A 25,523-nucleotide genomic window follows, 5' to 3' on the forward strand; every position below is an offset into this window, starting at 1 on the left:
CAGATTCTCATCTGTCCCCTCTCCCCTCACCCATCAGGCTGCTAGGAGGGGCAGAGAAAATATATACTTCCTGTACCCCTTTAGTTGCCCATTCAATTAGGAAGATCTGCTATAGGACAAGAGTTCTCAAACTTTCATACACATGAGAACTAACTGGGACTGCCATTTCTAGGCCCCATTCCCAGATATTGTGATTAGCAAGTCTAGGCTGGGGCCTGGGACCAGCAACAGTGATTCTACCTGGTTGCTGCTGAAATGAGGGTGCTTTCTGAGTAAGGCTTCTAAAGCACTCATGCTTGGGGCCACTGAATGCAAAAACAAAAACAAAAACCCTTTATTTTGAAAGTCAAATTGAAGCTCTAGGATCACAGCCTATTCCCCAGACCAGCCAGGGCCAGCAGGGCAGAGGCAAAGCTCTGGCTGTGCCTGAGACAGTGAGTGGGTCACAGTTTGGGGTTCTGAGGTGGTTTCTCAGGTTGTTTCTCCATCCAGCCTTTTCGGCAGGTCCTGACGATCCACTCATGCTCATCGTCATCTGTAGGGAAAGAGGAGAAGCGAGTCAGGCCTGCTGCTTGCTGGGACACTAGGAGGGGTCTTGGGGCTGCAGTGCATTCCAGCACAGGTAGCTGGCTCAGGTGTTTAGCTCTGAGTGAGCCAAAGAAGACTGTCATTTAAATATTATAGAATCCCTCAGCAGACCATCTAAGCATGAGAAAACAAACATGAAGTTCAAAAAGCACTCATAGTTTCTGGACGGAGCTGATGGAGACGGCTTGAGGTCATTTGGCCACTGTGAGCTGCTCTGATCCTGACAGGCCAGCAGAGAGTGGCAACCTGGCACTCAGGCACTCACCTGCCCTCTGCTAGGAGACACAGCCTTAGACACCAGTTTCCTTCTTTATCTCTGACCTTTCAAAGAACCTGTGGCTTCCCAGGGGGCCTGACACCCTCAGCTGACTCAGGTGCCATACTAGGAAATGCTGTAGACAACAGGGCAGCTGGTGGTATTATTCTCCCTGAGGCTTGAACACGGTCCTCTCCCTGTGCTCTGTCCTAATGGTCTCCGTCAGGCAAGTCTTCCCACCACTGTACAGATGACCAGAGGCTTTCAGGGGACTAGTCACTTGTGCCCAGCCTCAGGGGTGGCACATCATGAAAGAGCCTAAGATCTGAGCCTATGGCTGCTGCTTTCCCAAGCCTGAAATCCATAACTGAGCGAGCCCCAATCCTTTGGTCCATACAGCACAATCACCATCTCTGAATAGGACCCCTCTGTGGGTTTATTTTCCTTTCTTTATCCATTCTTTTTAAACCCACATCTAACACCTCCCCCACTACAACAGGGACCCACTCTAATGATGGGCTATGTACCCCTAAAAATGCACACAGCTCTATACAATATGCACTCTTGTTTTGTGTGCGAATGTGTTTTTAATTTACAAAAATGGCATTGTGCCGTGAGTTTCATCATGTGGGACTTCTTTCACTCCGTGGTATGTTTCACTTTCCTTGTGGCTGCATGTACAACTCATTCTCTGCTCCTTACCAATGCCTCCTGCTCCATGGTTGGCAGCCCTCACGGTTGACTCTCTATCCTCCCATGGTGGAGACAGAGGTTACCTTCAACTTCCGAGTACCAGGCATACCAGTACAGCGCTGGGACGATGTAGATGTTCTGGGGCTCATGCCTTTGTGATCCAGTTGGGAACTTGCTGGGCTGTGCTCTGGGAGGAGGGTCATGGAGTCACATAGACCACGCCCCTGTGCTCCAGCTGAGCCTGTGCTTTCACACCACACTGCCTTCCTGCCTGCCTTGCCCTGCCCCTCCTTCCCTCTGTGCCATCCCTGTCCTCAGGCTGGTTTTCTATGAGCCACAGAAATGGAGTTCTCCTCTTCCCCTGTCAAACCCACTGCCTCTGGAGGAGGAAGGGACTTTCTGTCCTCTTCAGGTGACAACTTCTGGAAGGTGGGGGACAAGAGGATTCCACAAGCTGAAAAGCAGGCCAGCAAAAGCCTCCCCTGCCCTGTCCAATCCGCCTGCCCAGGGCCACCCTCCTTTTCTGAAAAGCACTAGGCTCAAGCGCGGAAGAAGTTCATGCACAACTGAGTTCATGCCTTACAAACACTGCATCTCACTGGATTTGTGTAACAATCCGGCAGGGGCAGCAGGAAGAATGCCACCATTTCATAGAACTTGTGAGGCTTGTCCTAGGTCCACTAGGTCCCCAGACTGTGGAATCTCTGCCAAGTTCATTCCTGCCCAACTTCTCACCCAGGGCAGACTTGATGGTACAAAGACCAAAGCTGCCCCAGAAGAGCTAGCCTCACCACCACTACTGCTTTACATATGACTCAAGAAAAAGGTTCCTGGTTAGCATGCTCTGGCCTTGGGGAACTGCTCTACATAGCCAGTGGCACTCAGTTTCTCATAAGCAGGCTGCCTGGGAGTCTTGACTGAGACTCCAACCCAGGGGTAGCATGGGGAGTGGGAGGGGGCTTCGGTGATGTGTCAGCACACAAGGAGTTAAGCGCTGGTGGAGCCCACTTTCGCCACACTGCTAGCAGCCTGGTTGCTAATTACAGTTCTGAAGTCTCCAGGCTATTCGAATCAGTGCAGCTGCAGCCTCTTCAGCGGTAACCCCTGAAACCAGACAAACTGGGTGTATTGTGCTGAACCAGTCCTCAGGCCCCTCCCTGATCGTTACAAATTGACAGCAATGGACTTAACAGCCCTCTTCACTACCCCTTTTACTCTCTACCTGGCTGCACAGCCACCAATTTGAATCACAGATGCCTTCCCTCTGGCAGCTGCTCCTCCTCCCTCCCTCCACCTCCTCGGCGCCTCCGAGGCTCCCCTAGCCCTGCCATGCCAGGGTGAGGCTGCCGAAGCACTTTTCATCAATATTTAAAATGGAATTAAACCTGTAGCTTTGATTAATGCCTCCCAGAGCCTGAGAGTTGTGATTACTATTTTGCAAATTGCGATTGTTGGAATATGTTAATATGATTGTCTGAGAACATCTTCACCTTCTCGGGTAATTTTCCTTCTTTTTGGCAGGAGAGAAGGAGTGGAGGAAGGGAGAAAAAAAGACAGGGGGAAAAGCATCCCACAAACTCTTTAATCAATTATAAATGATCAGCCTTGGCACAATTGTGGGTGGTACAGAGAGAGGGGGAAGATTTCTGTTTTGGTGCATTTAGCATCCTAAGTTTTTCGTCCCTGTTGGCCTGGTAATTCCATTCTGGGACACTATCCTAAGGGAATAATCTGTTTGTCTCAGAGCTATTTAGAATCAAGAGAACAGAAGAATGACATACATTTCTAAACTAGGGAATGATTACTTTGTTGTCTATTCATTCATTTAACAAATGATCTCTAAACACCAATACATGCCAACAACCTGGCTGACCTGGGAGGGGGCAGCAATCACCCACTGTAAGCCATGGGAAGGGATATTTAGTAGCCAGTGAAAAATGATAGCTGTGAAGTCTGAATGGCAACGTACAGGAAATGCTTTTGGCACGATAATAAGCCAGAATAAATGAGATGAAGAAGAAGAAAAAAGCCAACCCACCAGAATTTTATAGATAGTATGCGCCATGTAAAATTGTGCTCAGAAGAAACATTAAAGATTATAAATGAATTGTGCTCAGCTCTACAATATGACCAGACAAATTTCTTCTTCTAAAATAATTATTGGCTTTTTTTCTCCCATCCAATATAATGCCTTGGTGACTTTTTAAAAATATGTTTTGTTCACTGAAATGCAATATTTCTAGGCTCCTAGAAATACTAATGGTTCTATACTTCTAAAAAGTAAAATGCTACCATAAAAATTATTGGTAAAATATATAAAAATCAGAACAAATTCCCTACATAGAAGAACTCCAAATCATGTAGACACTCTGCCCTGAATTTGAATAAAACTCAGTATTTCTTAAGTATGGCTATGCAAGTGACCTTCTCCCAAAGAAAGGAAAAGAACAAACCAAAAGAATAATTTTGCAGTGGAGAAACCTGACCTCAGCCAGGTGTTCAAGTTTAACATCAATGCCAAGTAAACCAGCCAGTCCCCTTGACCTGTTTGGATGAAAATGGCCCTTCATCTACAACCCTGGTCTAATTGCCAGAGATTTTGGATGCAAAATTTTTCAATCAAGGCTCATGCTACAGAATACCTGATCAACACTTCTCAAAACTGTCATCAAAAACAAGGACAGGAGGCTGGAGAGATGGCTTAATGGTTAAGAGCACTGGCTGCTCTTGCAGAGTACCTGGGTTTGGTTTCCGGAATCTACATGGTGGCCAACAATCATCTCTAACTCCAGCTCCAGGGATTCAGTGTCCTCTTCTGGCCTTCATGGACATTGCATGTACATGGTACACTTACATACAAGCAGGCAAAACACTCGAACACATAAAATAAAAAAATTATTTTCACTTAAAAATTTATTTTTATTTTACGTGTATGTGTGTATTGTCTACACGTAGGTAAGTACACCCATGTTACGCAATGCCAGAGGAGAACAGAAGAGGCTGTTGGATCCCTTGGAACTGGAGTTATGGACAGTTGTTAGCTGCCTTGTGGGTGCTAGGATTCGAACCTGGGTCTTCTGCAAGAACAGCCAGCGTTCTTAACTGCTGAGCCATCTCTCCAGTCCAAGAAATAAATTTTCAAAGAAGGACAGCTGAGCTGTGACTCAGGCTGTGGCTTAGTGGGAGAATACTTGTCTAGCATGCACAAGGCCCTGAATTCAATCCCTAGCACTGGAAGAAAAAGATTCTTTGCTGGACATGATGACAGCACTCAGGAGGCAGAGGCAGGTGGATCTCAATGAGTACAACATCAGCCTGGTTTTACATAGCAAGTTCCAGGCCAGCCAGGGCTACATAGTGAGACGCTATCTCAAAAACCACCAACAACAAAGCAAAGCAAGGAAAGCCCTCTTAGATCCCACCTAAGCAGAACCCAAGAAGACTTAACTACATGTAATGTGATATCCTGGAAGGAATCCTGGAACAGAAAGTGAACGCTAGAGAAACACTTCATGGAGCTAAATAAACAATGAGCTTTAGTTGAATTAGTTCATCAATGACAATATCAATATTGATACATTAATTTGGCAAGTGTAATATCACACAGTCTAAGCTATTAGTAACAGGAAAGTGGGCATGGGGTATATTGAGAATGCCATAGCATCTCCAGAATAATTATGTACCTGTAGCTGCTCTGAAATAAACAGGTCATTTTTTTTAATGCCTGAAAACCCAGTCTGTTCCTTACTGACCAGATCACCATGTTCTTGAAAGAAATAGAAGTCCCTTCACACTGCCAGGACCCCAGCTAAAGTCGTTCAGTCCTTTGTCTCTCATGGCACCCCAGACCATCATTTTCAAATCTTTCCTTATATAATGCCTTTCTTTCTTATTAGAGTCTAAGCTCTCCAGGTAAGGGGCCACTGGACCCAGCATACTGTAGGTACACCTAGTAAGTGATTTGCCAGGTGAGTTTGAACAAGCCCTTTTCATTCTGACTTGCTTCAGTTGCCATCAACAAACATTCCCTGAACACCCACTCCTTGGCAATCAGGTCTCAGTCCAACTGTCACCTGCTCAGGACCCTCTCCTCATCTCCACATCCAGTCACCATCTTCTCTGGAGTCTTCCTGTTTCTGCATATCTATGGGTCTCCTTTATCTAAATTGTTAGTGCTGATGAGAGCAGGCATCTCCCCTTCTTGTTTCCTGTGGTGTCTCCCAGTGCTTAGAAGACTGTCTGGTACATAGTAGGTACACAGTCAGTACCTAGTGAATGAAGAAATGACTCAACAAGTCCAATCTCATGACTGGCCCTGTCCCCAGTGTTGGGGACAAGGGAGGGTCTAACTCAGCAGAGAGTGCTCTTCCTTGTTAGTATGTCTATTGCTATGGGGCAGGAATGCTTTTCTGATTCTGAAGCTTTGGACATGACTTTACTGTCACTCCCATGCCCCGCCCCCATGGATCATTGGGAAAACTGAGCTTCCTAAGGAGAAGAAAGGAAACTTGCTGCAAGAGACCCACCATGGGCACCTTCTGACGAAGTCCTGAAAAGGCGGTCTATATCTCAGCTTGCAGGGCACCCATGTGCCTCCTATTGTTACCCAAAGTCGCCTCCAGGCGCTGCAGCCATCCAAGTGCTCGAGCTCATCAGTGCCTTGGTGCCTCTGCACATGCCAGTGCCCAGAGACTCACCCGTCCTTCCAGGACCTGGATCCAGAGCAGGGACTCTCAGAACACCAGAGAGAGTCTAGGAACTTTCCATTCTGGCCTCTAGTGCATATAAAAGTCAAGAATCCAGGGGTGGCAGTATATACCTGTAATCCCAGTACTCTGGAGGCTAAGGCAAGCGGATAAGGAAGGACCAGGCTAGCCTGGGCTACATAGACCTTCTGTAAAAAAGCAGGCTGCGGATATAGCTCTAGCATGTACAGGGAGAACCCACATTCTACTCCCCCCACCAAAATAAATAAATGAATAAAAATTAAAAGGCCTAAACAAGATAGTATCAAATAGCAATATACTTTTATACTTTAAGCATTGACATTTGATTATTACTTTTAACACAACCAAATCTTAATATAAGTATGTTGTTCTGAGATTGCTTTCAAAAAAGTGTAAGCTCACAGGGTGCTAACAGTTGTGGGGTTGGGAAAGGAGTTATGGACTTGGTTGTTAAGACATAAGGGGACTCATGATGTTATGTGGACTGGGTTCCCCCTGCCTGTCCCCACTAAGATCTCACAGGTCCTATCTGGACGTCAGCCTTCCCTGATGAGGAAGTCAAGGTCATGTTCTTGGTCATGGTCACCTCCACCAGACTGGAGCAGCCATGTCATCAGGGCCCAGAACAGATCTAGCCCTTTAAAAGTATTTAACAAATATATGCTGAATGAGTGGATAAAGAAGTGTAAACTTGAGGACATAAAAGCAATACACTCACTCTGTGGGGTTAAGACAAAAAGAGAAGACTTTCCTCTCCTCCTTGGGCAAATGGAGCTCCTAGGAGGGCAGGCAGGCACGCCAAGGGCAGGTCCAAGTCTGCCAGTTGCTGCCACCTTGTGTGTCCTGAGGCCATAGGTTGGGCCCTTCACTATTTGGGGAGGCAGGCTGGTCTGGGATCATACCTGAGTATGAACTACACACAGGAAGCTCCAAACCTGCCTGGCATAGGGCCTGCATCCCAGCAAAGGAGGGGAGAAGCCAGCATGCACAGTTCAAAGCTGGGGTGGGCCTGCCACACTGTGCCCAGGTCACCACAGGTGACAGTGGGTCAGTTTTCAGGTCAGCATGGAGTTAAGGGAAGACGAGGTGCTGAAATCCCAGCTGGCTGCCCTGGTGGCTAGCAGGGAGGTAAGCAAAGTGGTTAAGAGCACTGGCTGCTCTTGCAGAGGACCTGGGTTCAGTTCCCAGCACCCACATGGCAGCTAGCAAGCATCTTTAATTCCAGTTCCAAGGGATTCAACACCCTCTTCTGGCCTCCACAGTTATTGTATGCACATGGTGCACTTACAAACATGCAGGCAAATACAAATACACATAAAATAAAAATATATAAATTTTTTTTAAAGAGCGTGGTTTTGGGGGGGCTGGGGAGATGGCTCAGTAGGTAAAGTGCTTGCTACACAAGTGTGACGTGTTGAGTTTGGTTCACCAGTACTCATGTAAAAGAGAGCATGTTGATGTGTGCCTGTAACCTCTGTGCTGATGGGGTAGAGACAGGTGGATTCCTGGGGGCTTGCTGGCCAGCCAGTATAGCTGACACTAACTTGCTGACCAGCTCCAGGTTCAGGGAGAAACGCTGCCTCAAAAACTAAGGTAGAGAGTGATACAGGAAGATAACTGAAATTAATACAAGGCCTTCACATGAACTCGCATAAGAAAGTGCACCTGCACGCATATGTATACACATTCATACACCATACACATGCACAGACATGTGCACACACACAGAGTGGCTTTGGAGCTCTGCACCACCTTGAGCAAGAGACTGCCACCTCTCTGGACCTCACTTCCTCCTCTGCAAATGCCCCTGCCAGGAAGCTCTGCCATGAAGTCATTTCTGAAAAGTACTTAGCACAGCTCTTGGTGCACAGGAAATGCCAGAGACCCAGAGAGAAGTCTGAAGTTGTCTTTATATAGACACTTGTAGAATCAGACAGACCTGAGGCAGATGCTGAGACACCCACTCACTGGATGATTCTGGGCTTCCCTGTCTCTAAGCCAGGCTCCTGTCTGTACAGTGAGTTGAACCAGACCTCCTGTAGAAGTCAGGGGGTGGGGCTGGCCAGGAAGAAAGGCACTTGGTGGGCACTCAGGAAGTGGAGGTATAGTTGCTGTTCTGAAGGGCCTTTAATTCCCAACCTGGATGGCTGCAAGGGAGTGTCCCCAGGGGACTCACCAGGGTATCCCTGGGACTTCTGGCTTCCTGCTAGGATTGGAGGGGGACCACAGGGAGGAGAACTTTATACAGGATCAAGAGCTACAGCTCAGCTAATGAGTTCTGTTCAAAGCTAGGAGGACAGGCTGGGGCAGGTAAGCCATGACAGGCAAACAGGCAGATTGGAGTCACTGAGTACCCAAAAGCTGGGCTCTTGGCACATCTTTGGGCTAAGAAACCCTGTGGTCACCACTGCTATGCAGATCCCACTTGTGTGAGGAGAGAGGTGGGGACTGGGAAAAGAAGGAGACTCAGAAAGAATAAAGCAGTTGGCCTCAGGAAAGGGAAGAGGCTCCTTAGCCCAGTGCCTAGGAGAGCCAGGGTATGTGTGTGCATGCATGCGTGCGTGTGTGTGTGTGTGTGTATTCATCTTCCTTCAGTGAGTAAGATGGTGATGCCACCACTTACCCTGAAGGAGGAGGGGAGGGCTCAGTGTTCTCCAGCTCTAGTCACACTCAGTGAAGCTGTGCATGTGTGTACATGCACAAATGTTTGTTTCTATCCAGTCATTCTCAGTATGCAGATATATGCCTGTGAGTGTGCAAGTGGCTGTTTCAGGATAGCCCAGTGCCTAGGAGAGCCAGGGTATGTGTGTGCATGCATGCGTGCGTGTGTGTGTGTGTGTATTCATCTTCCTTCAGTGAGTAAGATGGTGATGCCACCACTTACCCTGAAGGAGGAGGGGAGGGCTCAGTGTTCTCCAGCTCTAGTCACACTCAGTGAAGCTGTGCATGTGTGTACATGCACAAATGTTTGTTTCTATCCAGTCATTCTCAGTATGCAGATATATGCCTGTGAGTGTGCAAGTGGCTGTTTCAGGATGCAGTAGCACACTGGAGTGCATGGAATTCCAATGTGTGACAGACAGCGTGAGGCAGTGGGTATGTGTCTGAGGTCTGAATATGTATTGATCATTTACAGAGGAAGAGACCACCTGCTTATCCAAGACAGGCTGGCAGTGAGCTACAGGCTCTCGGACAGGAGGCTTCTGGATAGGACTCTGACCTTTCCCCTTGGGGTCAAGGCCCATCCTCAGAAGACTCCAAGGTGGGATGGAGGTGCATGTCAAATCAGGCTCCCAGCCCATGCCAGGTGTCAACCCACAGCCCTGCTCCACCCTCAGTACAAATGCAGGGCTGCGTGAGAGGGTGGAGGAGAACCAAGGCAGTATCACCATGCCCTGGCATTCCTGTCACAACACCCAAGAAAAAAGAGGCTTTGAACTTTGCTGGCAGTGGTAGCCAGACGCCAAGGCCTCAGTTTTGTCAATATTGACTTGTAGGGTCATTGCCCAGGTAGAGCCTGCTGCAGGCAGATGGGAAGACTCTCCCTCTACAGGGACATCCTCTGGGCAGGGTGAAGGTTTGGGAGTAGATTAGGACATGCCACATCACTCCTCGGGAACCAGAGCTGCAGGGCCCAGGACCCACAATTTTGTCAAGGCCTATTCAGACGGAGGAGGATTAGAAAGGATTGACTCTAAACTACCAAAAAAGGAAACTTCAAAACTGAAATTAATAAATATTATAATTCATGCAATCAAATTTGATTAACTACTAAATTTAGAAATCCAAACAATTTTAGTATCTTTGAAATCATTTGCAGGCTCTTTTTCCTCATTTTGCCAGAATTCTCTGGTATACACATGACTCTCAAGAATTCATAGCCAGTGTAACAGACCTGTAGTCAAATAGTGGACCAAGGAAAGTCAGAAAGACCCCACAGCAAATGGATCTAGCGTTTTGTTTTAATATACTGAATTGGCAGAGGTAGGGTTTCCAAGATCAGGCATAGGATGCATTAAGATCTGTCTCTAGGGAGGGGGATCAGCAAGGATATTAGGAAGCACTAGGAAGGGGGGTCAGGCACCAGGCATGGCAGGCATGCTGCATGCCCTACCTCACTATGTGGACCTCATGAGCACCTCTGAACACATGACTGGTGTGGTCTGCTGTGGGAGTTGTGGGTACTCCAATCTCTGGGTAAGGGGGAAACAATGAGCCTTGGAGACCCCTCAGGAAGGCCCTAGGCTAGAAGTACAACTCACTGGGTGCCATACAGCCAGTCTTCCAACATGTTTGGGACAGACAGCAAATCCTCCTGCTGTGGTTGCTTATGGACAATCCTTAACTACTAGACCCATCCTCTGCACAATGTGGTTCCAAGGATGGAGGTATCCAGGGTTGGAGACTGATGACTGGGCCTCCCTACCACTCCCTCCCAGGCAAGTGTGTGCTGAATGGAAGGGAGCATAATCACCAGCACTGTTAATATCACCATCTTCCCTGCTTCCCACTTTGATGATTCAAGTGCTAATAATTGGATTTGTGTTCTCTAACCACCTTCATGATGCCTGCCATAGTACTAAGGCAGTTCTGAGAAGCGGAATGTCATGGCCAAGGTCACTCTGTCAACCTGACTTCATAGCCTCCTCTCCTTTCACCCCTGATCTCTGGTTGTGTGTGGATGATGCGAGTCAGTGGACACTTGGCAGATGCCAAGGGCTGGATTAGGCTGGGGCAATAGAGACAGTCGTGAAGGACAGTAAGCAGTCTGTGACAAATGGAACTCTGTGAAACTTCACAGTGGGTCTTGTGGGTCAGTGCTGCCATCTCTGGATCACAGGGGAGGGGAATGAAGCTCAGAAAGGCCGAGTCACTGCCCTAGCTGGCCAATGGTGTAGGATCAGAGTCAAGTCTGTCTTTATAGCTGCAGCCCTCGGTCATGACCCACTTCTTGTGAAACCTTTCTGCAGCTCCAGTCCTGACTGTTACCTGCCTGAGGGATCAAAGCCAAGGTCCTTAACCGGCATTCAAAGTTCTCCCTCACTGTGTGAGCCTTGAATACACAGCTCAGACCTACACCCACAGCAAAGTCCTGTACACCACTGCTTCAGGAAGGCCTCCTTGGTGCCTCCCTCAGCCCCTAATACAGAAGCTGGTCTCAGTTCTTCATCTCAAGTACCCTGTGCTCCTGCTGCTCCTGGACTTGGTGCCTCTGCCCTACTGCTCCTTCTCTTCCTTTTAGCAAAACCTACCTCTTGTCCTTTAAGGCAAAGCTTAGCACCTCATTATCTCAAGAACACAGAGGACACATATACCTCCCTTTGTTCACCCAGCACACTGTGAACCCAGTTCTGGGCACCAGAGAAGCAGGGGCATTCCTAGTTTTGGAAGAAATAATCTCATACTTAATATTTGAAATTAAATGTTAACATGCACCACAGGGCATGTGGAATTGTGTTGGACTGCTTTCCATATGTCTTTTGTGGTTTATGGTATTCATTTGTTATTTATTTGAGCACTTAGGCTCCCTGAAGGCCCCAGGCTTCTGTCTAGAGAACACTCACCCGGGCCGTGAGCCGGTCTGTTTATGTCTGTTTTCTACCCTGCACTGATTTGGGAGTGGAGGGAAGCCCTGTGCCCCCACGTGAAGCCCTCTTGTACACAGGGGCTCCATGAAGGCCCGAGTCTGGAGTATCGGAGGGAGGGTGGTCTGACGCTCTACGTACATAAGCAAGGATGAGGTTGAGGGGCCCATATCCAAAACCAAGTGCCAAGGAGAGATCTGGAAACCACAGGCTACTAGTTCAGTTCTGAACTCAGCATCAAAAGTAGGTGGGTGGAGGCCAAGAGCAGCCTGCCAAGGTGACCCTGGCTCTTCTTTCAGGGCATGGCATTAAGGAGGCCCCTGTTTTTCGACTTCCCACCTTGGATGTAAAATGATCACCATGGTGATTTCTGGCATGCACCAAACCATGGGCAGAGCCAGGTGCTGTTCCTGCTGGACTTTCTGTATGATTCACTTCCTGCTCACCAAGCCCCTGTGAAACAGGCCCCTTATGACCCTCATTTTTCAGTTAAGGAATCTGGATTTCAGAGATGATAAGTCACCTGCTCAAGGATGCACAGTCAGTAAGAGGCAGCTATGAGATTTGAGTGCGGATGAGGCTGCCTCATAAGTCTATCTACCTCTCTTGGGCCTGAGGTGAGGCATGGGATTCAGCCAAGTGCCCTGATTTCCGGAGCAGGCACTGAGGAAGAGAGGTGAGGCTCCTGCCTGTGAACTCTGGCCTTGCACTCACTTCTATTAAAGGACACAAAACAAACTGAGCTGGCCAGGCTGATTCCAGCCACGGAAGGGGAAGCTGTATCCTCTAGAAGCCTCCAGGAGGCTGCTGTGTGTGGGGGTGGGGGGTGGGAATGTATTGTTACCAGAGTCTGATGGGCTCTATGTCTGGAAGGGGAATTTCCAGGACCTTTGAGTGCTGAGGGGACAGGGTGACAGTGGGCAGGTGAGCGGTGGTGTGGTGGACACTGAGCAGAACAGGCTGCAGTTCCTGAGCACACATCTTGACAGCAGCCCATGGTGCCTTCCAGGTGGGCAGTCTTACCTACTCTAGGCCAAATTCTGTTAGTAGATTCAAGGGTATTTTTCTGGGGGAAGGGTCCACAGCTTTATCTACATTCTCTAAGAGACCTGGGTTCAAATGCTGGCTCATCCCTTTAAAAGAGGCATAATTGTTAGCAAATAATGTACTCTGAGAGCCTCAGTCTCCCCATCTACCAAGTACAGAGAATGACATTTCCTCAAAGGCTCAGGATGGGTAAGTCCCTGGCACAGTGGGGGCTTTGGTGCCCCTAACTTCCCTTCCTGTGCTTTTTGCTGACAGCAGATACCCATGTCTGCTGGCAAGGACGTGTGATCTGTGAGGGCATTTTATCTGGCAGTTACAAGTGTGATATTATCTTTCCACAAAGCCTTCATTATAGCGCTGACGACAATACCACAGATAAAGCAGGGATGCCCCTGCGTGCCAGCCTCCAGGTGATTATAACATTTGGGTAAATTGCCTTTTGTCTCGCTGGAGCGCTAGCTGCAGGAGGGGCTATGTGGGAGCTTCACTGGCCATCTCATGGAAAGCTCCAGGGAGGCTTCGTGGAGAGGTAGCTGGGGTTTGGGGCAGGAGCTGCAACTGGCAGTGGGAAGTCGGGGTTCCAGTCCAGGCTCTGAGGGTCAGGCATGGCATTGGCCTTCTTGGGGGAAGCAGTGACTTCAAAATGAGAGGAGTCCTGGTCTGTCAGTGGCACTGGGAGATGCTTATTAGTCAGGTTTTGAGCAATACAGAAAGCAGAGTTATTTTAGCAAAAGGAGCCACCAGTGGTTCAGTTTGTTTCATCTCTGAACCAGCCCAGATGTCATCTTTATTAGCTCTGGAGTCAGCTGGACCTGGGTTTTAATTCCAGTTCTCCTAACTTTGAACCAGGAATTTCATCTCACCTCAGTCTCAGCATCTGTGGAGTGGGAATGATCAGGATAGTTGTGCTCCAAGATTACCATGAGGGTTAGATGTGATGGAGCAAAACCACACATGTGAAATGCTTAGGCCTGTGCCTTGAACAGCAGGAGCTCAGTGCACACTGCCTTTCCATCAACTGCATATCGATACATCTATTTCTCCACTGCTGATTTCTATCACAAGAATATACCATAGGCCACCTAGTGCCTCCTGTTGGACATTTGGGATGTTACCAGTTTTCAAGGCCAGAGAAACTTCAGAAGACTCATGTGGCCTTTCATTTTTGGGTGTATACTCTGCAGTGCAGGTGTTTTCTAAAGTTGTCTGGGAAGTAGACACACCCCTGTGCTTGGGGGTGCTTTGCCCAGGGTCCTGTGGACAGATGATCTTGAAGCTGGCCTAGCAGAGGAAAAACTGGACAGCAGATGAGCCTGACTGTGACGGACGCTATCCCTGCCAAATTTCCTCGGGGAATTCTTTAGCCCCACTGAGCCTCAGTTTGTCAAACAGAGTTGACCAGAGGACTGCCCTCTTGCATGGCAGAATGTCTAACATTAGTTCTCATCCCCATCACCACTTCGTCCTCTTCATCCTCGTCCTGACACAGCCAGCTGTCAACCTCCTAAAGACTCCAGAGCACACAAGCCAGCTCACAGCTCTTAGCGCTGCGCATCAAACCAAGCATACATTCAAATGGGGTTCGCGGTCTTAATTTTGAATTCTGTCTGGGACACACAGGTTCAAACGTAAAAAGGGCCCTCTCTGCAAATAATCACTGGCGTGTGATATTTTTAAGAAGCCAAAGCCATTGTTTCTGATTGAAGGAAAGTTGGTGCTATTTTGAAGAGCAGTGCGATTAAGCGGTGGCGTTATCTCTTTCACCATTGGGAATTATACGCTGTTTGAGAGATTTGTGAGCTCCAGGACATTTGCCAGATGTGCTTGATTCGACATTTCAGACAACAAAGGGGATAATGTTGGCGGGAATCTTCGCGGCACTGCTGATGATCAGGATATTCTTTGAGGATGGTACTGAGACCTTTCGGGGAAGAATTTCAGCTTTTACATAAACTAATTTGGGATGCTCACTCTCTGTCTTGCACAAAGCAAATTTAGTTCATTGTTAGCTGTATCTGTTAAAATGGTTACGAGGGTTTCTTTTTCTTTGAATATTAATAATGTGCCTTTCATCTGAGACATTCACATGGGGTATCATTAATTGGGGGGAGGGTGTAGGGATTAGTGGTACAGTTATCTTGCAAATGATTCCTGCTGGTAATGTCGAGGCAAGCAACAGCTTCATGAAAGGGATACACATGTACTAAGTGCCAACACGGCTTTGGCTTTTCCTCCCTGAGAGGCATGAAAGGGGCATGTGGGAGGGGGCAGCGTGAGCTAATGTCCCTATTTTCTTCATATTAAAGATAATTATCCCAAATATCTTCAAATGTTTCCTTATTGGATCACAGTGTATAAAGGACCTCTTTTCAAATAAGGTAGCATTTCATTTGGGGGACTGTGGTAGTTTTGTCTTAAGATTCTAGAATGGACCTTTTCATCCATTTAGGAGCCTTACTGAGCTCGTGGTAGGTGCCAGAAACTGGGTTTGGCAGAGAAACAACTATGAATCAGACATACCCCTGTCTAAAGAGGAGGCAGACAAGAACAAAATAAACTAAGGCACAAAACTGGAAAAAGGAAAAGAATAGTGTATTACATTAATCAGTTTCCTGTTACTATAACAAAATAACTAGAGCAATTAATTTATAAAAGAGAAGAAGCTTATTAGCTCATGGTTTGAAAGGTTCCAGTCCAAGATTAGTAGCCTGGTTGCTTTGGGCTTTTGGTGATGTGGCCTATGGATGGAGGGTGGTTCATGAAAGAGTTAACTGTCACATTGCAAGCCAGAAAGCCAGGCAGAGAAACCAGAACTAAGGGTACACAAGCCCTGTCAGTGGCATGCTCCCAATGACCTAAGGACTCCTGTAAGGCTCCACTTCCTAAAAGATCATAGCATCTCCTGGTAACACCGTCTAGGGACCTCTGAGGGCTAATGTACCCATATTCAAACCATAGTAAACAGGCTTAGGGAAGATTTGGGTTTGGGCCTAACTTTTTCACTAGCACTGTAGCCAACTATGAGCAAGTTCTTAATCTTTCTGAGATCAGGTGTAACAGTGTAAACTATAAGTTGTGTTGTGTTTGCTGTACTGACAGGAATGTATAACAACAGTGTCTATCACACCTCACTAGCTGGACATAGGAAGCACTGGGGAGGAGTAGGAAGACCATTGAGCTTGAAGTAAGATGGGAGAGATGAAACAATTTCGCTGTTACCAGTCTGTCATCCTCCACTCTGAGACCTGGAGTTCTAATCACAGGATATCCCCAGGTATGGGAGGTTTCCATGAGACCCAGGGTACACAAACTCAAAGGCCTCAAGGTGAACAGAAATGACTGATGTCATTGGGGTCCTACAACAAGGACCTAAGTACTGTGTGCCCCACCTAGCAGCTCAAACTATGCCATTTCAAGTATCAGACCAACCAAATCCAAACGCTGTAGATGAGATATGAATCATGATCTTCGATGGCTGTTTAGCTGCTTTTAACCTTGGTGCTACATAGAAATACAGTGGTTTGCTACCATTATTCAAAATAATAGGTTGTATATTAAGGGCCAGGTATTGGGTTTTAAATTTGAGTTGAAGAATACTTGCAAGCAAGTGTTCTGCCTGTCTGCCTGCTTTTTCTTTTATAAGCATTTCATCAGCTCTAACTCATAGGACCCATAAGATGTTAGGGTTGCATGTCTGTAATCCCAGATACTCAAGAGGCTCAGGCAGGATGTCTGCTGGAACCCAGGAGTTCAAGGCCAGCCTGAGCAACATAGTCAGACCTTGTCTCAAAAGAAAATGTAATTCTCCCAGGAAACCTGCCAGGCAGGTACCATAATCCTCAGTTAAGAAAGGCATCTCTGGGACTGGAGAGATAGCTCAGTGGTTAAGTGCACTGGTTGCTCTTGCAGAGAACCTGGGTTTGGTTCCCAGCACCCACATGACAGCCCAACAACTGTCTGTAACTCCGGTTCAAGGGGATCTATCGCCCTCTTTTGACCTCCATAGGCATTGCAATGCACAGGTGCACTTACATACATGTGGACCAAACATTCATACACATTAAAAAATAAATGAGAATATTAAAAACAATAATTTAAAAAAGAATGGTATGTCTAAAACCCAAGTCCAATAAACTCAGATGTCAGGCACATTTGTGGTTTAGCTGCATCTGGGACTGCCCAGTGAGACCTGAAGCTTAGAGATAAGGAAGGAGCCAAGACAGTGCAGTGAGGCCTGAGGCAAAATCATTCATCACTAGTGCCCCAACCCATCACCTCCTATAAGATAAGTGTTCACAGAGACATCGATCTCAAACTGATCAAAAAACCCTCTGGTGGCTAGCTTACATAGTGCCAGAAGGTGCTATGCAGGCTGCTGGGAGAGAAGAGACACCCCTGGTCTTACCCATTACCCATTAATAAACCTGCATGCTACATCAATCTGTTGGCAAGATGTGCCCACTGGTGCAATAGTGGTGTGAAGGTCATGGTGGTAACTAACTGATTTCTGATTAGATATATGGCCTGCTCCACAGAGGTATTTCATGCCTACTACTGGAAACCTAGTCAAAAGCCCATGACTTGGGAGATCATAGGCTCTAGGGGGAAACCCAACGTTGTTTTGATAAATGGCCATCCCAAACTGCATTCTAAATATTTGTGTTTTTACGTAGAGATTTGTGATGCTCTCAATTTTGGACAGAGAAGCTTTGCTTGCAGTGGGTAGTGATTAATGCAGAGACTCATAGCTGGTCCAAGTGCAGAATATAGATAACTCTGAGTGCTCAGCTGTGGGTGGATCATCTGTATCAACCACCTACCATCCAAGGCTCAGTAGACTTCAGAAAAGGGGAAAGAACGAAAGAGCCTGTGCATGGGGAAGAAAGCTGTGAAATGCTGACTTCTGCACATGGCTGTTGCATCAGCAACTCACAGCAGCTTTGGTTGCCAGAGATCTGCACAAGATAAAGCTAGTCAAAATTCCAGTATGGGTGGGGGAGGGGCCCCCAAAGCCTCCACCAATCAGAGGAGGTATTGGCAGTTGATGACTGCTGAGGGAGGGTAAGTCACTCTCCTTTGGGAACAAGGCCACTGGTAGGCTGCTCAGGAAGTTATTAATAACAAAATAAAAAATAAAAAGAGGATCATTTAGGGGTTGGGGATTTAGCTCAGTGGTAGAGCACTTGTTAGGCAAGCGCAAGGCCCTGGGCTTGGTTCTCAGCTCAAAAAAAAAAAAAAAAAAAGACGATCATTAAGCTAGGAAGGAGATGGGGTAGGGGAGCACTAGGGGAAGTTGGAGGGAGGTAGTATGGATGGTTATGATCAATACACCCTGAATAGATGTATGGAACTCTCAAAGAATAAAAAAAAATGTTTAAAATTGTGCAGCTGATCCACCCACGTTGCATGTATTTTGCAGCAGCAGCTGAGGCCAGTGCATTTACTCTGGGATGGTCCTCTATGGGATGACTGCATCAGACCACAGGCCAGCAGCCTGCACCCCACGATGTCGATGAGAAAGACTGTTTACAGGGCAGACTGGAATGTAAGGAGAAGGGCCCCTAGAAAGACAAGGTGGACAGACGTACTGATCAGTCCTCCAAGGGGGAGGTGAATCGGGATAATGACCAGGTGGCCAAAGAGACTCCCTTTTAGCGGTTTTCTAGACACTCCGAACTTGAACTATCCTATAATATCAGGACCAAAATATCCCTTGGCTACGTTTCTCCTCCATTATAAGGGCAGAAGGACCCTAGGAATTATCCAATCAGACCCTTTCATTTACAGACAAAAAGAAAGGAGCTTAGAGATGGAAGGAAGGCTCTGGTATTCTGAGAGCTGGGCTAGGACTTTAATCCCGGTCTTCTACGCCACAACCCTGGGCCTATGTTGCCTGGGCAACATCGTTGTACCACCAGAAGCATCTCGTCTTACCTCCTTTGCCTCTTCCATCTATATAACTGAGAAGTCTTCCCAAAGGACAAATCAATGATCATGCTACCAGCCTAAAACCTTCCCTTGTTCCTACTGCCTTGGGATGAAAAGACACACATGATTTCTCCTCCGTCCTCGCCCCAACCACCTCCCAGGCTCATCTTCTCTCTCACCCCACATTTTCTTACTTCATGCTCTTGAACCACTTGTAGTTCCCTAGGTGTGAAATGTTTGCTCCCAACTCTAAGCCTTTTGCATACACTGGTCCCTCTGCCTTTAACACTCGCCCCAGCCCTGCTGTGTTTCTCTGGGCCTGTGTAGGTTTCAGAGATGTTTAGTTCCACAAGGCTGCCCTCGTCTGCTTACTTCCAGGGTTAGGTGTTCTTCCTACATTCAATGGCAGGAAAAGCTCCATTAGGAGCTGCTTTCCTGTTAATTTTTCCTTCTCCCTGGAATAAGATCCTGAGACACTGTCACCGTCCCCATACTGAGTCCAGAGACAGACCCAGAGTAAACTCTCAGTAAAACCTGCTGAGCAAAAAACTGTTAGTGTCCATCCTCCAAATGTCCAAGAAGTTTAAGTGCATCATGATGAATGGCTTTTTCTAGAAATCATTGGCTTCTTCTGGTTCCCCAGTTACCACATACACTTTCATAATTCTGTGTCTTTTCACATTCTGTCTGCCTAGACTACCCTTCCCCAACTTTCATGCTCATATAAACACTATTTATTCATTGTTTTTAAGACATGGTTTCATGTAGATCAAGCTGGCCTCAAACTCAGTATATAGATGAGAATCACCTCAAACTTCTGATCCTCCTGCCTCCACCTCCCAAGTGCTAGAATTACAGATATGTATCCTTATGCCCATTCTATGTGGTGCCGGGGATCAAACTTAGGCTTCATGCATGCTAGACAAGCACTCTACCAACTGAACTACATCCCTAGCCCAGTATTCATTCTTTAATATCCATACGCCTATGACCCTTTCCCTGGCTGACACCCTTTATCTCAGTCAGGATCATTTCCCTCTCCTTAGTCACTCATCTTTCACAGATTCTGTCCTCTAGGTCCATATTCCATTATATTGCAGTTGTATGCCTCTGTGTCTGTCTTGAATCTCCATGGGACCAGGATGGCACTCTAGGAGGGCAGGACTAGAATATAATTCAAATCTTAAAAGCTGCAAATGAATCACTTGCATTCTTCCAGAGCTGAAAAAAGATTTAACTAACACATAATGGTCCAGAATATGTTTCATAGAACCCTATCTCTACAAAATGTTCCTACTACCCCACCTCCCAGCAATTGTCATAGTCAAACACATTTGAGAAATGCAACAAATGTATCCCCCTGGTGGAGGTTCACAGCACCCATTAATTCCTTACTTTATCTATGTTATATGCTCTTGCTCTCCTTTGTTGCCTGGGAATTGAACCCAGGCCCTCATGCATGCTAGATAAGTGCTCTACCTCTGAGCTACACCTAGCCTTGCTTCATATACTTCATGATCATCTATTATGTGTTAGACCTGGTGCCTCATGAGGCATGCCTGGGGCAGTATGCTAGGCTTTAAGCAGAATTTTTACTCCCTGTCCTGTAACTTTGACCTTTACAGGTTCATGGATCGTAGTTCTCAAGGAACAATGGTCCTTCGGGTGATGTAATGATGGTTCCAAGGAGCTATTCCTTCAGGCCATTGAAACAACAGCACAGAGGGGAGCACCGTACAGCCTGACTGATTGATCGTGGTTGCCAGGGTAACTGGGTTGCTGCTACACAGTAGGGCAAAGGGGCCACCATGTAGAACCCGGGGTTCCTCATGGCATTCCTTAACAGTTCCACTGCCATCAGTAAAAGATAACAAAAAGGAAAGCCAACTAAATGACAACCAGAATGTGTTGGTTTGGGCTTTTTGGCAGGACTAGTCAGGAATCAGACCCTTCAAGAATGATGGCTTGTGTCAGTGTACCAGATTTAGAAAGCAAACAAACAAACACCCAAAGAAAAACGAAAAACCAGAACAGAAATATAAACTGGAGGCCAATAGAGCATGGGATAGAGAAGGAGAAAAGAACTCACAAGTGTCCAGTCTCGTGACCAGTCAAAGACACAGTGATGGCAGCATCTCACCCTTGCTTGTCTCGGTAGTGACAGCATCTTCTATGACGCATCCACTTTGATTTATTTCCTGTTTTCCCTTTATTTCACAGAAGGATTATTGGCAATGGATGTGGATTATTGAGGAAGGATGGATGAGGAGCTAAAATTATGCAAACATGGATACAAGGTCTTTAGGCTTCTGATCTCCCCCTGTGGGAGAGGGTGCCTATATCTTTGTATTATTATGGACAGTTGCAACTTGTTATACCAGCATACCCAGGACACTCCTTTGCTGGAAAGTTCTAGAAGAGCTCACTTGCCCAGGAGCACTGAGAGAGTGGCTCAGTCAGGCTAAAGCTACTGCTGTTCAGTCTCATTCAACATTTTCCACTCTGTTCTGCCATGTGTGGGGAGGCACATTCCTGCTTTGCCAGCTGGTGCTCAGATTCTTTTCTGTTTTGTTTGCTGTTTATGCCTGTGTAGCTAAGCAGTGGCATTTCATGTCCAACATTGCTTTGTTCCACACTCTCCCAGAATCAGCGTCTTTGTGCTCTACAGAGTCCCCATTGGGCAGTGCTCCCTCAGAGCCCAGTCATAGCTAGGCAGAGCCCTCTTCTCAGAACTCTGGGCTGCAGTTCCTAGGGTGCCTCCACTTATCTCCTACAACACCTGCTGCTGACCTTGGCCCCAGGCCACCAGGTGAATCTATCGCCTGAGTGAATTTCTCTGTTGCCTCAATGTCCTCCTTGAGCTTTCTCGGCACCCCATGGTGATTTAACCAACCTCTGAGAGTTACTTATGTTTTCCTAACTGGCTTCTGACTGATCCCTGCAGTGGTGCCACATGCCACGTTATAGCAATGCCTAAACAAAACAGCCTGACTGTGCCAGATAGCTTTAGTGTCAACTTGACACACCTGGGTTGAAGGAACCTCTATTGGACTGGCCTGTGGCCATGTCTGAGGGGCATCTTCTTGATGATTGATATGGGAGGGCCCAGCCCACTATGGGTGGTGCCATCCCTAGGTAGGTGGGTCTGTGTTGCATAAGAAAGCAGGATGAGCAGGGGCCAGGAGAGCAAGCCAGTAAACAGCATTCCTCAGTGGCCTGTGCTCCAGCTCCTGCCTCCAGGTTCCTGCCCTGAGCTCCAACCTTGGGCTCCCAGATGAACTGTGACTTGGGATATGTAAGCTAAATAAACCCTTTCCTCCTCAAGTTGATATTGGTCAGATTGTTTTGTCATAGCAATGGAGAAACAAACCAGAACACTAACTTTTAGCATCCATTAAAACTAAGAGGGGGGCCCAATCTGTTCAGAGAGCTTGTTCTTTTAGATTTCTCTCTGAGCTGTACTCTCAGAACTATTTTCCATAACAAAAGCCTTGCTCTGTTTTCATTGAAACAGTCCATCCAGCATGAAATGAAGAAGAAAAATTAGAATCTTATCAGAGAAGGAGTTTCCCTTTCTGCCCCTACTGATCCAGACAGCATACATGACCACACACAGACTTTATCACTTTATCAGTCTAATCCCACCTATTGTTTGCAACCAAATGGAACAATTCATTGTTTCAATGGTATTTCAGCAATGGTATTTTCGCAACATGCACACTTTTATACATTATTCTGGGTCAAGGGCAAGGAAGGGTCATGAGGGATTAAAACTCTGAGTTTAGGTTACAAGAGGAGCCTAAGGCCTAGGAAGATTGTTTACATTATAAACAAGCTGAGACAGTGTTAAATGATCTCAGAACATAAGATCAGATTAACTTTAGTTACAAGGTTAGGCAAGATTCCATTTATTCAGAAAACTCACTCCCATACAAGTGGAGATGAGACAGAGTCCCTTCTCACATGGACCTGATAGTCATCAAGCAAATGACAGAAATGGGTGTTTAACAACAGACTAAACAAATGGGCAAAGGACATTAGCATGTAGAGAGGCCCCAGAGGCCCTTTTGGAAATATCCCTGTTTAGCACTGGCTGAGCCAGCTTTCTGCAGCTCACTTGATCCTAAAGCAGAATTGGTGTCAACATAAGAAGGGACGGCACTAGGGAAACCTGGTGAAGCCTGGGCCCTTGCAGTCGAGCATTTGGCACGCTCCTTCCAGAGCAATAGCTCTGGACTCCAGTCTTGAGCTCAGCTGACAGTTCCCTTGGCTCTCATGACAGCCCCAAAGGCAACTTTCTGATGTTACTGTGGGAAGAGGATGCTGTCCATCACCAGTCCAGCCACTTGATATTTCCTTGTTACAGAGTAAGCGTTCTTCACAGGGATGTAAATCCATTAAAAGTACATGCAGCTGTGTGTGTGTGTATTTCTCTGAGGAGGTCCATAGCTGCTGTTGCTCTAGTAGACTGTGAGTCCAGGAAGGACCTCTGACTCGGTGCATTACAGAAAAACATTCATGCTCTTACTTGTGCATTGATTTCCCAAGACTGAAGTCACTGTGAATCAGTTCTCATTCTCATCAGCCTGGGGGTGGTCACTTACTAAACTGAAGTTCTCATCCTGCAGCTGGCTGAGGGGATGGCCAGCCTTTTGGGACTGCATGGAATTGCGCCCCTCTGGTCATGCCTATGCCTTCTGACTGGGAAGCTCCCTCCCAATGTCCAAGGTCATTTTCTAGACATCAGCTGAGACATCATGTCCTTCTCAAGACCATCTCTGATGTCCTGGTTCTGGATAGGGATCCCTAACCCACCCCTTTATGGTGCTCCCACCCTCTCATTGGGCCGTACTTTTCTTTGGATGGTCTACTCCACAATGCATTTAACTATCTGCAGTCTTCTCCACTGCCTATCAGAATAGCAGCTCCAGGAGCAGGGGTCTGTGTCTAGCTTTGCTCTGCTATACCCCAGCACCAAGTGTAGCATCCAGAATCCAGTAGGTGTTCACTAATGCTAGCTGAAGGAATGCATACAAACAGAGGCCTGCTACTCTTTTCAGAACTAATAAGTGCTGTCACAGTTAAACCATGTGTGCTGGCTAGCTTCAGTTGTCACTTTGACATACCTGGCTAGAGGGAACCTCAACTGAGACATTGTCTCCACTGGACTGGCCTGTGGCCATGTCCATGGGACATTTTCTTGATTGTTGAGTGATGTAGGAGGGCCCAGCCCACTGTGGGTGGTGCCACCCACAGGCAGGTGGTCTTGTATTTTATAAGAAAGTAGGCTGAACAGAGGCCAGAGGAGGAAGCCAGTAAGCAGTGTTCCTCATGGTCTATGCTCCAGGTTCCTGCCCTGAGTTCTTGCCTTGGCATCTCTTGATGTTGGACTATGCTGTAAGCTAAACAAACCCTTTCCTCCCCAAGTTGGTTTTGGTCAGTGTTTTATCACAGCAATTGAAGGCAAACTAAGGCACCTCGAATGTCCTTGCTCTTGTTCTATGACAGCATACAGTCCTGCCAGTTGTGAGAAGTCCAAGTAGACACACCAATAACCCACATTTGTCTCTTAGAAGCAAAAGCTTCTTTCCAATCAGATGCACACATGCATGCCCACACATGTGCAATCATCCCCGTGGATGAAGAGAAAGTGTGCCTGAGGTGTCACCTTAAACCTACCTGCATTTCTCAGAAAGCGGCTCCTGTAGTCCCGGATGACCCTCGTGTGGGGATTGTAGAAGCCATCTCCAGAGTCATAACAGCCTGGGGGGACTTTTCTAGGTGGGTCCATGTTGGTGAGTTGAGAGATACCTTGAGGCACAACAAACAAAGCCACATGCAAACCCAATGCTGCATCATCACCTATGGCTGATGCTTATGTGACTGGTGTCACTGTGGGACTAGGTGCTCCTATGCTGGGCCAGGAGCAAAACCGGCAGGAGCAGAGACCTGGGGATCTTTCTGGAAATGGGGCCATGGGAAGGGCCTTGGGAGCTGAACCTGTCTCTTCCCTGACTCCATCCTCATCCATTTTGGGGGCCAGCATGACAAAGGTATGGGTTCTGAAGTCAGCAAGACCCTAAGGGGGAGTCAGAGGTCGCCAGAAAGCAGATCTCAGAGACAGATACCAAACTGTGGGCAAAAGCCACAGGTGTGGACACCCAGTCTCACTCAGGAAACCTCATGGAACAGAGCACAGATGAGAGAGAACACAGAAAAGAAAGGAGTCAGGTGGACAGAGGTTGGCAAGTGTTGCGCCCGGACTGCCTCCAGAACTGCCAGTGTGGTACCACTGGCTGTTTCCTCATGTGCCAGATATTTGGTTCCTCCTGCTTCAAGTGACCCTTAGAGCAACTCCAAGTCACAGGGAAGAGAGCTGGTACTCAGAGGAGGAGCTAGCACACAGCAGACTCCATGCTGTCTAGCAGGGGGCAGCCTGGCTCTGGAACCTGGGGGCTAAGTACTACATAAAGGAAGGAGGAGCATGTAGACATTTTAGGTCTTGGAATGCCGTGGCTGGTGTAAAGGGAGATGTTGGAATAAGGAACTTCTCAAGTTCCTTCTAACTGCAGATCCTGGATTCCCCTTTCTCTGATCTGCGAGTTGGGTACCTGTCATACAGATCTCACAACTTTGTGCCCTGCATAAAAGCAGATGCTTTAATTCTGGCCAAGGATACAGGGCCAAGGACCCTGACCC

At 47.2% G+C, this 25,523-nt stretch overlaps 1 protein-coding gene across 2 annotated transcripts in view; it reads right to left on the reverse strand.

The window, feature by feature from the left end:
* Window positions 1–319: 319 nt before the first annotated feature.
* The window catches only part of Morn5 (MORN repeat containing 5), a 34,150-nt gene continuing 8,946 nt past the window's right edge, over window positions 320–25,523 (reverse strand). Inside the window, exons 4-5 of one of the 2 annotated variants that reach the window (XM_017798247.2) lie at window positions 24,504–24,635; window positions 320–535 (exon numbers count right to left, since the gene is read on the reverse strand). In XM_017798247.2, the coding sequence (XP_017653736.1) occupies window positions 444–535; window positions 24,504–24,635 (224 nt within the window). In that variant the 3' untranslated portion in view covers window positions 320–443. Of the gene's footprint in view, window positions 536–22,788; window positions 23,132–24,503; window positions 24,636–25,523 lie in introns of those variants that run through there. The other variant, XM_029563692.1, reaches the window with a different exon arrangement.

This window comes from Nannospalax galili, unplaced genomic scaffold, assembly GCF_000622305.1.
Source record: "Nannospalax galili isolate Female #2095 unplaced genomic scaffold, S.galili_v1.0 scaffold34, whole genome shotgun sequence".
Taxonomy (NCBI): domain Eukaryota; kingdom Metazoa; phylum Chordata; class Mammalia; order Rodentia; family Spalacidae; genus Nannospalax; species Nannospalax galili.